The sequence below is a fragment of the Sus scrofa genome, chromosome 7 (assembly GCF_000003025.6).
Source record: "Sus scrofa isolate TJ Tabasco breed Duroc chromosome 7, Sscrofa11.1, whole genome shotgun sequence".
Classification (NCBI taxonomy): Eukaryota; Metazoa; Chordata; class Mammalia; order Artiodactyla; family Suidae; genus Sus; species Sus scrofa.
The window spans coordinates 63274133-63289379 of NC_010449.5; the positions used below are offsets into that span (position 1 = coordinate 63274133).

Below are 15247 nucleotides of genomic sequence, written 5' to 3' on the forward strand. Positions count from 1 at the left end.
CCCAGGGGCATGCCCGAGAAATCCAGCAGACACCCTCAGCCAGCTCCCTGGGTTGGAAAGGAGCTGAGAGTCCAGGGAGGGCAAGGCAGCTGCAGTTCATAGGACAGAGCTCCAGGGAGAGAGCTGCACAGAGGGACTCCTAAGATCTGCAAAGGGACAGGACGCCTCAAGTATCCAGCTGACCAGTGCACACATGCGGAAACTAGCAAGGCCTGGAAAGAGCTGTCAGAGGATTTGAGGGAACAGCTCTGGGCAGTCACACAAACTGGGATTAGTGCCTGTTCCCACCAGGCAAACTGGGAGGCCTCAAAAGGTGTGGGGTTTTGAGAGGGGGACCCGGAAGAGGTTTGCCTCTGTGGTGGGGATGGTTAGTCTAGTCTGAGCACTGCTTGGATCCTGCTTGTTAAAAGTAAGGATTAAATGGATCAAACTCTTGCCATGTAATTAAACTGCACCCCAGAACAACAGATCTGGGAGGTCAGGTTAGATTAGACTGCTTAGTGAACGTGGATGAAAGCAAAAGGAAAAGTGCTATCTGCAGGGCTGGGCACCCAGGAAGACTGTACCCGCTTCACCTGCCCAGACCCAATATGATACCTCTCCAGGGACCTCACAGCCTGCCCTCCAGGTCCAGACCCTCTCCCTGGGATAAATCCAGCCAGACTACCAAATTCTAGATTTCAGTATATAGTTTATATGTAACGTACTAATTTGTATTGCAGATTTTATACTCAAGGTTCCCAGAACCTTGATTATGAATGTTTTCAAAACTCTTTAGTCACTCATTTGCGTGACTTTGGGTAGGTAACATTATTACATCTTGACCCTCCTAATTTCATCCTTAGAGTATTACCCTATGTCTTATATGAAAGGGTACTTTTATCACATCTGTACACTAGCTAATGTTGTACATAAGAAATTATTAAGAAATATCATGAGGGCGGTAAAAGAGTAGTGTCATATAGAAAAGAATTAAAGTAATAGCTAATCTACTCGTTCTTTAAGAATATACTTCTGGAGTTCCTTAGTGGCTCAGCAGGTTGTGTTGTCACTGCTGTGAGTGGTTACTGCTGTGGTGCAAGTTCAATCCCTAACCAGGAACTTCCACATGCTGCAGGTGCAGCCAAAAAAAAAAAAAAAAAAAAAAAGAATATACTGCTGGTATAATGTCTTCTCTTTACAGGAGACACCCAATAAGTGTTTGTTGAATAAATGAATATTTTAGTTAATATTGGTTTCAAACTATAATGACATTACATTGTTTTACTATTGTTGAAAATCCATTTTATTTTATTTCATTTTATTTCTTTATTTATGTATTTATTTTGGTTCTTTTTGCCTTTTCTAGGGCCGCTTCTGCGGCATATGGAGGTTCCCAGGCTAGGGATCGGATCAGAACTGTAGCCACTGGCCTACACCAGAGCCACAGCAACGCGGGATCCGAGCCGCGTCCGCAACCTACACCACAGCTCACGGCAATGCCGGATCCTTAACCCACTGAGCAAGGCCAAGGATCAAACACGCAACCTCATGGTTCCTAGTCGGGTTTGTTAACCACTGCACCACGACAGGAACTCCATGAAAATCCATTTTAAAAGACTTTCGCTTTTCCTTTCTTGAGATACTGTTTTATTTAACATTCAGTAAATTAGGCTATGGTTGCAAAGGTAGAAATTAAAACAAGATTTCTTTTTTAGTTTAAAGCACTATTTGCATATGAGAATATGGGATATATATTGTTCATTGCTTTTGAATTTAGAACATTAGCAATTTATCATTGGCCTACAAGGCTTCTTTATTCCCAGGAACCCGAATCACTTTATCCTAATCATTCACTAAAATCTTCCAGCCAGACTGCTGATGAGTACTAACCAGCAAGTGGTAGTTGGATTGTTTAACAGTTTCAGAGAGAGGGAAAGGAGAAGCCTAGCTTTGCCCCAAAATGTAGACTTGGAATTCCCTGTGAGAATGCTTAGAGGGACAGGTCAAGTCCATGTCCTCAGACTTCTCCTTTGAAATCCTAGTTTGTTCTTTAATTCCCTGTCATGACAGAAAATCAGAAAGGAAAGAAATGCATCCTCACACTGGAAGGGAACAAGCTAGTGAGACTTTCTGTGAGGTCCATCATCTCGAGAACTCTCCTGAACCCACATGGACCCCTTAGGGCAGTGTTTCCAAACTGTGGGTCATGACCTGTGAGTCCTAAAATCAATTTAGTGGGTCACTAGATATAGATGTAGTGGATCCACTAGATATAGTGGATCACCAGAAGATTTTTTGATAAAATAGAATAGACACAGAATGCATTACACATAGAGAAGGGGTAAATATTTTTTATAGCAGTGTTTTATTTCAGTTGTAAATATGAACAGGTACTGCCTGTGTGTGTGCACCTATATTGGGTATATTTTTTTTTTTGTAGATTGTGGTCAGAAAACTTTGAAATATTCTGCTTTAAGGGACTGAGCTTCCAGGGTCAAGAAAGGCAAGAAGACCTCCGAAGCAAGAAAACTCTAGCACAGAGAATCTCTTCCCAAACTAGTAACAATCATGGCTCAGCAGTGAGCAGTACAATATAGTGGCTAAGAGCTACCCAGGCCTATGTGGATGTTCACAGGCTAGGGGAATGCCACAGCGGGAACTCCTGTTACCTGATGATGTTGTATTTATTAAATGTAGTAGCACGTGCAAAGCCTTCGCATGTTTCCCAGACCACAGCAGGCTCTCATGTATGATACATATAACTACGGGATCTCTGGTTCCTTTAATAACCAAAAATGAAGAAAGGAAATGGAAACCAAGATTTTCTGAAAGTCTCCTATGTGCCAGGGATGCCAGGAAATCTTACTCAAGCTCTCTTATTTAAGGACTACTCTAGAAGCTAAGTTTTTTGTTTTAGGTCACAAAACCTATATTTTAGGTCATAACATCAAACTACGCCTTCATAGCTAATTAAAATAGCTGGGAATCAGACCTAGGATTGCTCACAGCAAAATCCACTGAAGGAAGGAAGTTCCCAGTTGTGGCTCAGCAGAAACAAATCCAACTAGTATCCATGAGGATGTGGATCTGATCCCTGGCCCTACTCAGTGTGTTGCTGTGAGCTGTGGTGTAAGTCACAGACACGGCTCAGATCTGGCCTTGCTGTTGCTGTGGCTGTGGCTGTGGTGCAGGCTGGCAGCTGTAAGCTCTGATTCGACCCTAGCCTGAGAACTTTCGTTTGCCACCAGTGCAGCATTTAAAAAAAAAAAAAATCCACGCAAGGCGATTATCAAAGAATAGTGATGATGGTGACCATGAAAAAGAAGAAAAAATAAGTTATTTTTTAAACCTAAGACTATAACTCTTTTTCTTTTAATGGCTTCTAGTGCATGTCTCATCAAAACCATGGTGGCTCCCCGTGGTATTATTTGAACACCAGGGTAGTTTCAGGGTTATCACCATCCACTAGAATGTTAGACCAAGAAAGCAGGATTTCCCTTGTTTACTGTTGCATCCCCAGTGCATAGAACGTAGGAGGCATGGAGTTCCTGTTGTGGCTCAGTGGGTTAAAAACCCAATGTAGTATCCATGAAGATGCAGGTCCCATCCCTGGCCTCGTACATTGGGTTAAGGATCTGGCATTGCCACAAGCTGTGGCATAGGTCACAGATGTGGCTTGGATCCCACTTTGCTATGGCTGTGGCATAGGCCTGCAGCTGCAGCTCCGATTCAACCCCTAGCCTGGGGAACTTCCATATGCTGCAGGTACAGACTTAAAAAGAAAAAAAAAAAAAAAAAAAGAAGAAGAACATAAGAGGCATCCAATAAATATTTGTTAAATGAGTGAATGAATGAATTCCTGTTCTACAGAAGTCTACATCTATAGTTGATCTAAAGGACCAGAGCACAAAAATAGCTCCTGAGTCTTTAAAAAAGAATCAACCCATCTGGTGCTATAATGACTCTTAAGCTGCCCAAAGACTCATTAGAGATATGTATTCATGGAACTACCTCTTTCTAACAACAGAATATTATCTGGCCTGCAAACTTATGTTTTTTTCTTGCCCCATTGTGCTGAGTTATAGAGTAATAGAGTAGAAGAGACATTTAGGACCATAAAATACCCAGGCCATTTCTGAGGGCTTGAGAAAAAGGCCCTAGCAGGAGCTAAGAATTAAAAAAAAAAAAAAAAAAGTGCCCATTGTGGCTCAGAGGTTAACAAACCTGCCTAGCGTCCATGAGGACAAGGGTTCAATCCCTGGCCTCACTCAGTGGGTTAAGGATCTGACGTTGCCATGAGCTGTGGTGCAGGTCGCAGACGTGACTTGGATCTAGCATTGCTATGGCTGGGGTGTAGGCTGGTGGCTACAGCTCCGATTGGACCCCTAGCTTGGGAACCTCCATATGCTATGGGTGAGGCCCTAAAAAGACAAAAAGTAAAATAAAATAAAATAATTTTTAAAAGGAACTGAGAGTGTGTTTTATCAGTGATATTAGCAGCTATCTAACAGAGTACCCAGGAGCAGAACATTACATTCAACCAGATTGTTGTCCAAAATGTATAATATAGAAAGAGAGGAAGAAAACTTATTTGGAGCATATTATACAAAGTGATTGATTAGATGTGCCTCCATAGCGATCCATTTACAGAGAAAATTATATGCAACATCGTCTACTGAAGGAACCAAGAAAATCTTCGTCATCCTCAGATTTTAAAGGGAGGAATAAGCAGCTGTCTTTCTTCATTCATGTTGAGGACCATCTTACTTTCAGGCATGGGGGGGGACTAGATGTCCTTGTTGAATTTATCATGGCACCTTCATCATCACTGAGCTTTGAGAAATCCCTTGGAGCAGTAGAGATACACAATGATGTCAATGCAAGTTAAAGCTGAGAAGTGGATGTTGTTTACAAGTGGGTGAGAGAACTGGGCATTCCTTGGGAAAGGAGTTCATAGAGAAAACATAGGAGACCCAAGATTTCAGGTCTCTGCGCCTATAATTTTGAATCACTGCCATAAAAAAGAAGTCTATTGATGTCTGAGGAAACTGAAAATGGTCATGGTAAATGGAAGCTATATGGGTCATTTATTGCTATAAAGGATTCCATCAGCTCTTCTGTAGGTTATTATAGCAGCATTTGAAAATGTAAATGTTAAAGTAAGATTCAAGAGAAGTTACCGAGATCAGATTAAAAACTGTGTTTGACGGTTTATCATTTTTCAAAATGCAAGGTAATATAGTGATTAACTAAAGAAATTTGAGTCAATTAAAGGGTTTGTGGCAGGAAATTGTTATAAATCTCTGGGTTTGGTTTTGTTTCACAGTTTTTCACCTTTGAGCAGTACAAGAACTTGCTAGGATATGTGTCACTGTCACCAGCACTGGTAAGTGAGAGTATTTATTATTCTTAAGTGTGTGTGTTATTTCATAAACTAAAATCTGGAAACAAAAACCCCTTTGAGTCCCCAAGCCCAGTTACTAAAATATGAATTCGAGTTATTCAATGTTCAGCTGCTTGTTGAAAGCCATCTTCCTAATAACTCACAATTTGGCTATTTTATTGCTCCCAGTGATGAATTTATGATAATAATGATATGTGTAGAAAGGCCCATATGAGATATGGTCAAGAATATAAAATAAAGAGTACATTTGTCAAAGACTCTTTTAAAGCCAAAACATGTGTGTGTTTACATACATACTGCACATATCTATTTATGTGAAAGTCCGTGTACCTAAAATTATTTCCTAACAGGTCACTTTTCCAGCTTTTTCTCAGGCAAAAGTATAGGACTTTTGAATATAAGAATCAAGTACATATAGGATTTCAGATTATTTTGTGATCAGATGAAGATGGAGGAGCCTTTTATCGTCTGGGAGAAGAGTGATCTTACAGTGACATATCTCAACTGTTACATGAAAAGCTTTTGATGATTTGAACATTTGCAGATGCCACTCCTTTCCTTTTTGGTAATTTTGCTGATTTTCCCAAAATAAATTAAATTTAACCAAATAGGTTCTACCAGTATGTGTGCAGCAAAGCCCCAGAGAGAGCAAATGCACTAATTTCTCCCTCAAAATCTGCAAAATAAAATGAAACAAAACTATATCTGTATTGGTGCCCCAATTGGCAATGTGCCTTGCAGCCTCTAGGAAAATCCCCTCGTTTGCCTGCTGGAACACACCTCAGAACTCAGTCGGGGGGTGGGTAGCATTTTGAGCTTCAACTCTTTAATTACTTTACTTAATTACCTTCTCATTAAGAAGAAATATCTGCTATTTTAAAAGTCATACATTCTCCCTTTCTAGGGAGAAACCTAATAGTGTCACTTTGTGTTATGACAAAGAAACTGCTGGTCCAGCCACCTGCTTAAACCAGGGGGCTGTGAGGTAGCCTCACATGGAAGGAGAAGGTAGCATGAGTCCTAAAATGGGCTGAGTTTTTTTTAATTCCTTCCCTGACTATCTCCCTTTACTTTGAAAACATCTTATTAAAAAGAGGATTAAAAACTTCCTAGCAAAGGACAATAAAATATGGTCTCCAGAGGGCCAGCTGGCTGTTCCTGTGTCGAGCATTGATACATGTGAGAGACTGCCATTCTTTCTTGAGTGTTAAACGCAAAAGCCTTTGGCCACTCCAGTTCCTCTGACTGAATTTGTGCAAACTGTATACAGTTTTTCTCTTTTCTTGAACTCATTTATTCCAGTTTCTTTTTGATACAGCTAGACACTTAAACAGCCCTTAAATGTCCCCTGGTGCTCTCACATGAAAAGCCTGGAAGACTGGGAACCGGACGGTTACTGCTGAGTCCCTGGAACAATCTGAGTAACATGATCTGCTGATAGCTGATCAATTCTTTTGACAAAGGACTGCTGAACACTAGTTCTGACAGCAAATGTAGCTGAATTTTATAGAAGAACAAAAAAATGAATTACTTGGAAGATTGCATATAGTAATAAAACCTGGACATCTGGATTTTAGCTTTTTCAGTCAGAAGAGTTTGGGACTAGCATTTTTTTTTTTTTTTTTTTTTTTTGGCTTCCATGATGGAAGTCTGAGATAAATGAATGAAATACTTGGTCCGTTACCCTGTTTAAAATTGTGATGAACGAGCAGGAAAGGAAAACATCATTAGTTATTCCTTCTCTCCTAGAGTGTATATAATCCCATTCTTCCTCTCCATTTAAATGGGCGACAATAACAATGGGTTTTGTACAGCACTTTACAAAGGGCTTTTGCATGTTATGTTGACCCTCCTAATACCCTTATAACTGCAAAGATTAGGTATTAGTATCTCCATTTTACAAACGAGAAGACTGTGGCTTATAAAAGATTCAGTGATTTAAACACAGAGCTGCAGCTAACACACATGGTGTTTTCCTGTGGTGTATGAGAAGGTGCCCCTTTTTCATGTGGCTGATGCCTCTCCAGGACTCCAGCCTGGCAAGTAGGATGCAAGCTGATTTCAGCCCCCACATGTACCTTTGTGCCCAAACTGTTGTACATGGCAGCTCTGGTCACACAGCCAAAAAAGCCACAGAACCAGAACCTAAGCACAGACCTCCTGGCTCTGGATCCTGCTCTGGTTACATCTTGCCTCGGTTGTAGAACATTGCCTTTCTCTCTCTTCTCTTTTAGTCTCCTACTCTGAGGTAATGAGAGACTCCTAATAAGAGCTTCTGTTCTTTATTCTTCATTGGCTCTTTTCTTCTCTTAGTTGTATGTAGTACTGTCTCTTCTCTGGGAATTAGAGCTTCAGCACTAAAGACGTATTTTTCCAAGCATCTGTTTTGAAGACTTGAGGCTCTTTTTCAGTTTGTTTTTCCTGCTGTGTGTGTGTGTGTTAATACTCGTGGTTATTTTTGATACAAAATTTCTGAAAAACCCTTAAGCATTCTACTTAGAGGAAAATTCTAGAAAGTTCTTTTCTATTGTAGATGTTCTTAACAGATAGCAAATAAGAACCTGACATACAGCTACCTTCTGATAAATGTTCTAGATTTTAATTTGAACTCTTCAAAACAACCTAGCTATTTCTTTTTTCTTTTTGTCTTTTTGTCTTTTCTAGGGCTGCACCCGAGGCATATGGAGGTTCCCAGGATAGGGGTCCAATGAGAGCTATAGCCACCAGCCTACACCAGAGCCACAGCAATGTGGGATCTGAGCCACTTCTGCGACCTACACCACAGTTCACAGCAACGCCAGATCCTTAACCCACTGAGTGAGGCCAGGGATTGAACCTACAACCTCATAGTTCCTAATTGGATTCCTTAACCACTGAGCCACGACAGGAACTCCCAACCTAGCTATTTCTGACCTCCGCTTTTATTGCTCAGCTTCAAGGTCTAGAAGAACAAGGCAATTATTCGTTTAAAAAGAAGGGTAAAGGATAAATTTTAAAACATTTTTTGGAGTTCCCACTGTGGCACAGTGGGTTAAGGATCCAGTGTTTCTGCAGCTGTGACCTAGGTCAAAGGGGCAGCTTAGATTTGATCCCTGGCCCAGGACTTCCATATGCCTTGGATGTGGCAAAAAACAAATAAAATAAAAATGATTTTTTTGTTTGTTAATGTCCTAGAATAGTGACTCTAAGAATATGACTACACATTAACTATTTTTAGCTATACTGTTTGGTTACCTGAAATTTAGCTTTTTATTAACACTTTATTTGTGGTTCTGCTCCTTGAATTTTTTTATATGCTCAGTAAATGTACTGAAGTAGATATTTAAAAATGAAGCTCTCCTTTTACAATCAAACTCTCTTTAAGTCATTACATGTGCAGATGTTTTATTATCCACCTTAAGTAAGTAAAACAGCCTTTCTTTTCATTAAAGGAAAAGGTCATTGTTGATGGGGCTTTGACATTTTATTTTGAATTGTTAGGATGTGGTTTGTGGCTTCTTCTTCATGAATTGTCAGCATCTAATCAAGATCTAAAGCTGTTGAGTAATGGTATATGGTGCATTTATATGAGTTCCTCCAGTCTCATTATAACATTCAGCTGCATAGTATAATGAGTAGGCTGCTTAACCCAGTACACATGATAACTTGTTTTAAAGTATTGACTGACTTAATTTTTCTAGACATTTGCCATTGCTGGATTGGGATCTGGACTAACAGAAGCCATTGTGGTCAACCCCTTTGAGGTAGTAAAAGTTGGCTTGCAAGCCAATCGGAACACATTTAAAGAGGTAATCATTTAATGTTTTCCTATTGTTGAGGGAATGTAAAAGATTCTTCTTCAGTGTATAGTATAAAATTATGAACCCAGCTCTTGGCCACTTGTTAAAGCCATAGTAAGTTATTGTTAAGGAAGTAGCATAAGAAAAAGTCCAAATTTTTCTGCAAGGAAAGCGTTAACAGAAATGCACTAAAGTCTGATGGACAAACACATGTTTATACATTTTTAGCTTAGAGTCCTAATGTAATCTATAATGACTTATTTTGAAATGTTTTTTCTAGTTTAGGCAAAACCTCTATTTCACATGTTATTAGAATAGACTGTAGCAAAAACCACTGAGGTGATAATATTATTGTGCTTTAAAAAAAATTATGAAGTCGTTTTTAAAAATTACCTCACTCCTCCCCACTCCCCAGCACTCCCACTCCACCCACTGCAGTCTCCCAAAGATTCTGGTAATCTGTCAAGCTTGTCTTTTGGTTAAATCTGAATGAGCAGGTTACTAAACCTGTCTAGACGTCACCACTTGGACAATGATGGGTCTTGACATTTAATCATTGGAACATGATGTTCCATGAAGACAGCTTCCCTTGGTGTGTGCTGCCTTCACTTCCTTCCAGTTGCCTAATAATTTCAGTTAAACCACCAAGTCCAACTGTTCTAGGTTTATTCTTTTGGGTGCCAAGCACAAGGTTGGAGGGAAAATAAGGAGATTGTCAGTCCAGGTCCTTTCTTAACATTTGCATTTACTTCCACAACTGGGTAGCATGTGGTCTAAATTGGTTTGGAGTATCTGCTGACCTGAATTTCTCTGTAGAAAAGTTCCCCTGCCTACTACTTGAGCAGCTGCTAATGGGTGGATACCCCCCTCCCTCCCACCCCATTTCCTGCCTGCTGATACCGCCTGAGAGCTCCCTGGCACTTCTTGAGCTGGGGTGTGGGAAAGGAGAGGGGGGCCCACTCACCTGTAGATGCCAAGACCTGCTGAGGACAGGGTTGGGCTGCTGCAGCAGATGGTGCCTACCCAGATGAAGTCAGTCCTAATTAAGGGAAATTTTTTTTTTTAATGTTTCAAAAGGTTGTCTTAATTGCAGTGATATATAGCGCTGCAAAAAAAGGTTAAAAATTCCTGTATTTCCCTAGTCTTTGTTTCTGTTTTGCCTTTTCTCTGTGCTTCCTTGAATGATAGTAAAAGATGGTAAGGACTATGAGGGAAAAAAAAGACTTTTCAAAGGTCCTGTCAATTTGGAGCATTTAATTAGGGTTCCTTGGTGGCTCAACTGGGTAAGGATCAGACATTGTCACTGCTGTGACTCAGGTTGCTGTTATGGTGAAGATTAGATCCCTGGCCCAGGAACTTCCACATGCCATAGATGCAGCCCGCCCCTCCCCGCCCCCCAAAAAAAGAACATTTGAGGCAGCCCCCATAGAATCTGCTCAAGAAAAATTTGATTTTTTTAGACTATGAGAATTACCAGCTAGAAGATGTAGAATTCCCCACCTAATGCCCCATTTTACCCATTGGGAAGCTTTCTTGGGGAAGCAAGGAGTAAGCAGAAGAATACATAGGCCTTCAAACTGCATTCCTTTATCAAGACAGCCTGTAAGCCGAGGAACACCATGAAACAGAGCATCAGGGAGCACTCACAGGATTGAAAAATTATCACAGCACCCCTGCTCACGCCTAACGTTCTTTTTCTCTCCTCTGCCCTCAAGGAGGTTCTACACTGAGGCCATGTAAGAACTGCTCATTTTTTGCATGTGCTGAGGCTAGAACATGGTAAACACCCTTCCAGCCCAACACAAGAATGCTGCATGTGCATGTGTTCCTGGTTCCTTTATACGAGTGTGGTCTGTGTAAATTGTTTATGTATATGCAGCCATTTTTCTAAGTGGGGGGATAGGGGAACTTGTTTGGGGTCGTTTCTCTTACAGAAGCCACTGAACTGGATTCATTGTCAGATATTCACTTAGACAAAATAAAAATCTCTTAGAGACATCATAAAATATTTGTCATATTACCTCAGCTAGTCAGAACTTATAAAAGAGGGATCACATAGGTCACACATATCAGCATTTATTTCCAGCAACTATCAGGATTCAGTAGCTGAAAGGAGGTGGCACTTTATAGGCAATATTGATCACATTGGAAAAGAGCGCATTGTCGCCCAACAGAAGGTAACGGGACTATGCTAATTACAAAAAAAAATCTGAAAGAAATGATATAAGAATAGCAAATTTTGAATGGAGTCATTCAAAAATAACTACTGGGGAGGTGGGAGGGAGTGGGGTGAACTGGGAGTTTGGGCTTAGCAGATGTAAACTATTAAATTTAGAATGGATAAGCAGTGAGGTCCTTCTGTATAGCACAGGAAACTATATTCAGTCTCTTGTGATAGAACATGACAGAAGATACTATGAGAAAGAATGTGTGTGCATGTGTATAAAAGAATATATACATACACACACACACACATATGGGTTACTTTGCTGTATAGCAGAAATCGACACAACATTGTAAATCGACTAACTTAAATTTTTTGAAAGATTTGAAAAATAAATAAAAAATAACTACCAGCCATTTTGAGCAAATGCAGCTGTTTCCTATGACTTTTGTCTAGAAAACTCCAAAGCCTCATCCATTGACTAGCATGTCCTTTTATCCCACAAGGGATAGCCTTTTGTTAATCTGTACCTATGTTGAATTAATCCCGATATTAAGTGTGCTCACTTCAGCATTTGTATAGCTAAGAATAGTTATTACTTTCTTCACTCTAAGGCTTCATAGATTGTTAGGAAGTAGGGGAAGGGGGCAGGGATTGGGAGAGAAAAGGAAGAGGAAGAGAAAGGGAGGAAGAAAGGAATTAATTTAATTTCCAGTGCATGTAAAGATTATGCTTCTTTTTTAAGGAAAAAAGTGTTAATTCAAATATAAAAGTAATGTACATTTATCTTCGAAAACACCAAAAAACTATGTATTTCTATATATACGTATGAGTGTACAAATGTACTAAAAATGATCTTGACTCTAGCAGTGCTGTCCAAATATAATGTGTGCCACATTTTCTCTAGTACCTATATGAAAAAGGTAAAGAGAAATGGATGAAGTTAATGTATTTTATTTAACCCATATATTTTGTAACCAATATACAAATTATATATTTTACACTTTTCATACTGAATACTTAAATCTAGTGTGTATTTTATGCTCACAAGCACACTCTAGTTTGAATTAGGACTTTCGAGCATTCCGTAACCACATGTGGGTCCTCATAGGACAGTGTGGGTCTGGAGGGATTCAGACAAACTTCTCACTGTGGTTGCCTCTGGAAAGGAGACTGGAATGGGGAAAAGGAAGATGAGTTTAAAGGAAGGACTTGGTGTAGTTTCATGCTTCACAGGAGAACGTATTCAATATTATCTGTGAACATTTGCTTTCAAAAGTAACACTTGCTCTTTGTAGAAAATTTAGAAGATACAGAGCTGTATAAAGAAAAGCAAGTAACCCCATAGAAATGTCCTAATGCCTCTGCCAGAGGCAAGCCCTCTTCAGAGAGAATCTTTTCAGCTAATCAAAGTGGAATGACATGCTGGCCCATCGTAGGACTCAACCTTGCATAGTTCAGGTTCTAGTACTTCATTTATAGGAGCAGGAATCCTCACTTTTCCTGCTCTGTAATTTCTTAAAAAGTTTAAACCTTATGTGCAAATTACCAAAGAAGATATATAAACAAAGATGCCTAGAACAGGAAGGCAGTTGGTTTGGGGAGAGAAAACCGATCAGTATTTGAGGAGAGATACACCCATCAAGTGCTTTACCATTTCCTAACAGTATGGCCTTGAACAGGTTACCTGCAGTTACCCTCCGTGGTAAAATGATGGTGATCTGCATTACAGCAAAGCATTTCTGTGAAGTAGGCAGAAATACAAGCCCTGCACGGTCATCTAAATTATTGACTGTGTGACAGCCTCCTGATTCCTGCTCTGACCATAACCCCTTTCCTCTTTTGTTAGGGAAGAATAATGGTAATAGCCACAGCAAATGGTTAGTTGAGGTGTGCATATAAAGCTGTCAGTGCAGTCTGTCATGTAGTGATGGTTTAATTAAGTGTTAGTAGTTATTATCACAACCTACTTTTTATGAGAATTTAAATGTGATAATATATGCAAAGGTCTTAACACAGAACCTGGTACATGATAGGCACTCAATCAGTGGTAACTATTTGTAGATGCAAATTGATCTTATAAATTCTTCAGGGTAACTAAAGACATTTATCTTGAGATATTGCCCCAATTAATATCAGTCACAGCTAACTCCAGTTGTGGACTCAAAAACAGCTTACTGAGCGATGGTTCCCCTTGGGTCACTCCCAGCTGCCAACACAATCCCTTCAACTTGAATCCCTTATCACGGCTTAAGGGCTTAAGGGCAGCATAGTTACAGTGCCTGTTGACAAGTTCTTTAAACTCAGGTGCAGATCTGCTTTCATAAACAGTAGTAGTTGGATAACTGTTTGCTGTAAATAACTTGCATATAGCAGCAGCAGTTCGAGAGGAAACTTAAAAAAAAAAAAAAATTAAGCCACTTTGGGAGGAGTTCTACCACAATCAAGATGTTCTTCTTGCAGAATAGTCATGTAAAGTGGATTCTTGAGCAAGCTTTCCTGGTCACTTCATCTGGAGGTTGTGAACTAAGCTCATTTTCAGCCTTTCCAGTCAGTTGCAGCCAGCAGCTGTGGTGAAGCACTAACTGGATGGGCTGCATGCAGAATGGTCAAACGGCCTGACCACATCTTCGCAAAAAGCAGAGCAGTTTCCCCAGAGGCTTACTTTGCGGGGAGATAACACTTGCTGTTCTGCCAATAGTGTGAGTCTCTCAGGCCCAGGGTGTGCCGCCCAGCCTTTCTGCCTTCCTGCCTTAGAAGTGAACCACCATAGATTCCTACACAGTAATGGTGAATTTTCCTATTTCATCAGCCTGAGGAGGTGAGTCAGCATGACCCTTGAGACTGGAAAATTTCCCAAGAAGTCGTCTGCGGTAGAGGATAGCCTAGGGTGACAGTGGTCAGTGCTACTCTAAGTATTACACTTAAAGTCTTGCAGGCAACGGTAGAGTGATAAAGGTGGAGCCAAAGGACAGCCATGGTCCCGGGTGAGCACAGCATGGTCTAGAAGGTGGCTGTGGGAAGCAAGTAGATGTCTGCTTGGCCCTGTGGGGAGAGCATGGCTGGCAAAGGGCCAGAATCAGGCCCCTCTAGCTGGGGTCCAAGGGCTGAGAGCAGACGCTGAGTGTGCTGTGTTCTTGGAGCCCTTGGTGAAATTCCTGACAGGATTTCCCAGGAATGGCAGGTACCCTGCTGGCTGCAGCAGCTGCCTGTGTTCTCACGTCTGTGGTCTAGGGCTGCTGATTCTCTAGCCAGTCAAAAGTATGTTACCCATAAAATATGCCTTCCCACCCAGTTAGCCTTAAACCAGTCTGGAAATGTTATGGAAATTGTGGTTAATTTGGTTCCTGATACCTCCCTCATACCCTTCCAGCTTCTGTATAATGTATTTCAATAGGTGTGCTTGACTTGACTCCACTTTTGAAATTACCACCATATCAGTCAAAGGCTATAATCCCTGCCACACTTCCTCTAATTCCAATACCAGAATCTTGGCCAGCATCTTAAAATTCACAGCGAATAAAGAAAACCGGTCTCTAATTTAAATATGCTTGACCTTCTGTGGGGAGCAAAGTAATCACAGCTTTGTCATGCTCTGGTTTGGTTCAGTGGGTGTAAAAACATGTTCAGATAAAATCGGGATAGACCCAAATTTCCCCCCGTCCTTCAAACTAAACCCAAGTAAAGTGTTGTTCTGGTTTGTAGTCTTTTTGGCTTAGGACTACACTTGCCCGAGGATTTCTCTCTTGGAGTTGGTTTATATACCCAGTCTTGCCAAACGTGTGGCTTTGTAGCTTGTTGTCCTTATAAGACCCCACTCCCATCTAACTAGGTGCATCGTTTTTTTCTGTACACATTTAAGAACTAGAAGTCCCCTATCAAAATTTGCTAAGCCAAGTGGTGTTTGGCTGGCACACT

General features: G+C 40.6%; 1 protein-coding gene across 7 annotated transcripts in view; it reads left to right on the top strand.

Annotated features, from left to right (window-relative positions):
• The window catches only part of SLC25A21 (solute carrier family 25 member 21), a 518509-nt gene that overhangs the window by 466007 nt on the left and 37255 nt on the right, over positions 1-15247 (top strand). For all 7 annotated transcript variants that reach the window (XM_021099142.1, XM_021099143.1, XM_021099141.1 and 4 more), the window contains 2 exons: positions 5309-5368; positions 9067-9174. In XM_021099142.1, coding sequence (XP_020954801.1) covers positions 5309-5368; positions 9067-9174 — 168 coding nt within the window. The remainder of the gene's footprint in view (positions 1-5308; positions 5369-9066; positions 9175-15247) is intronic.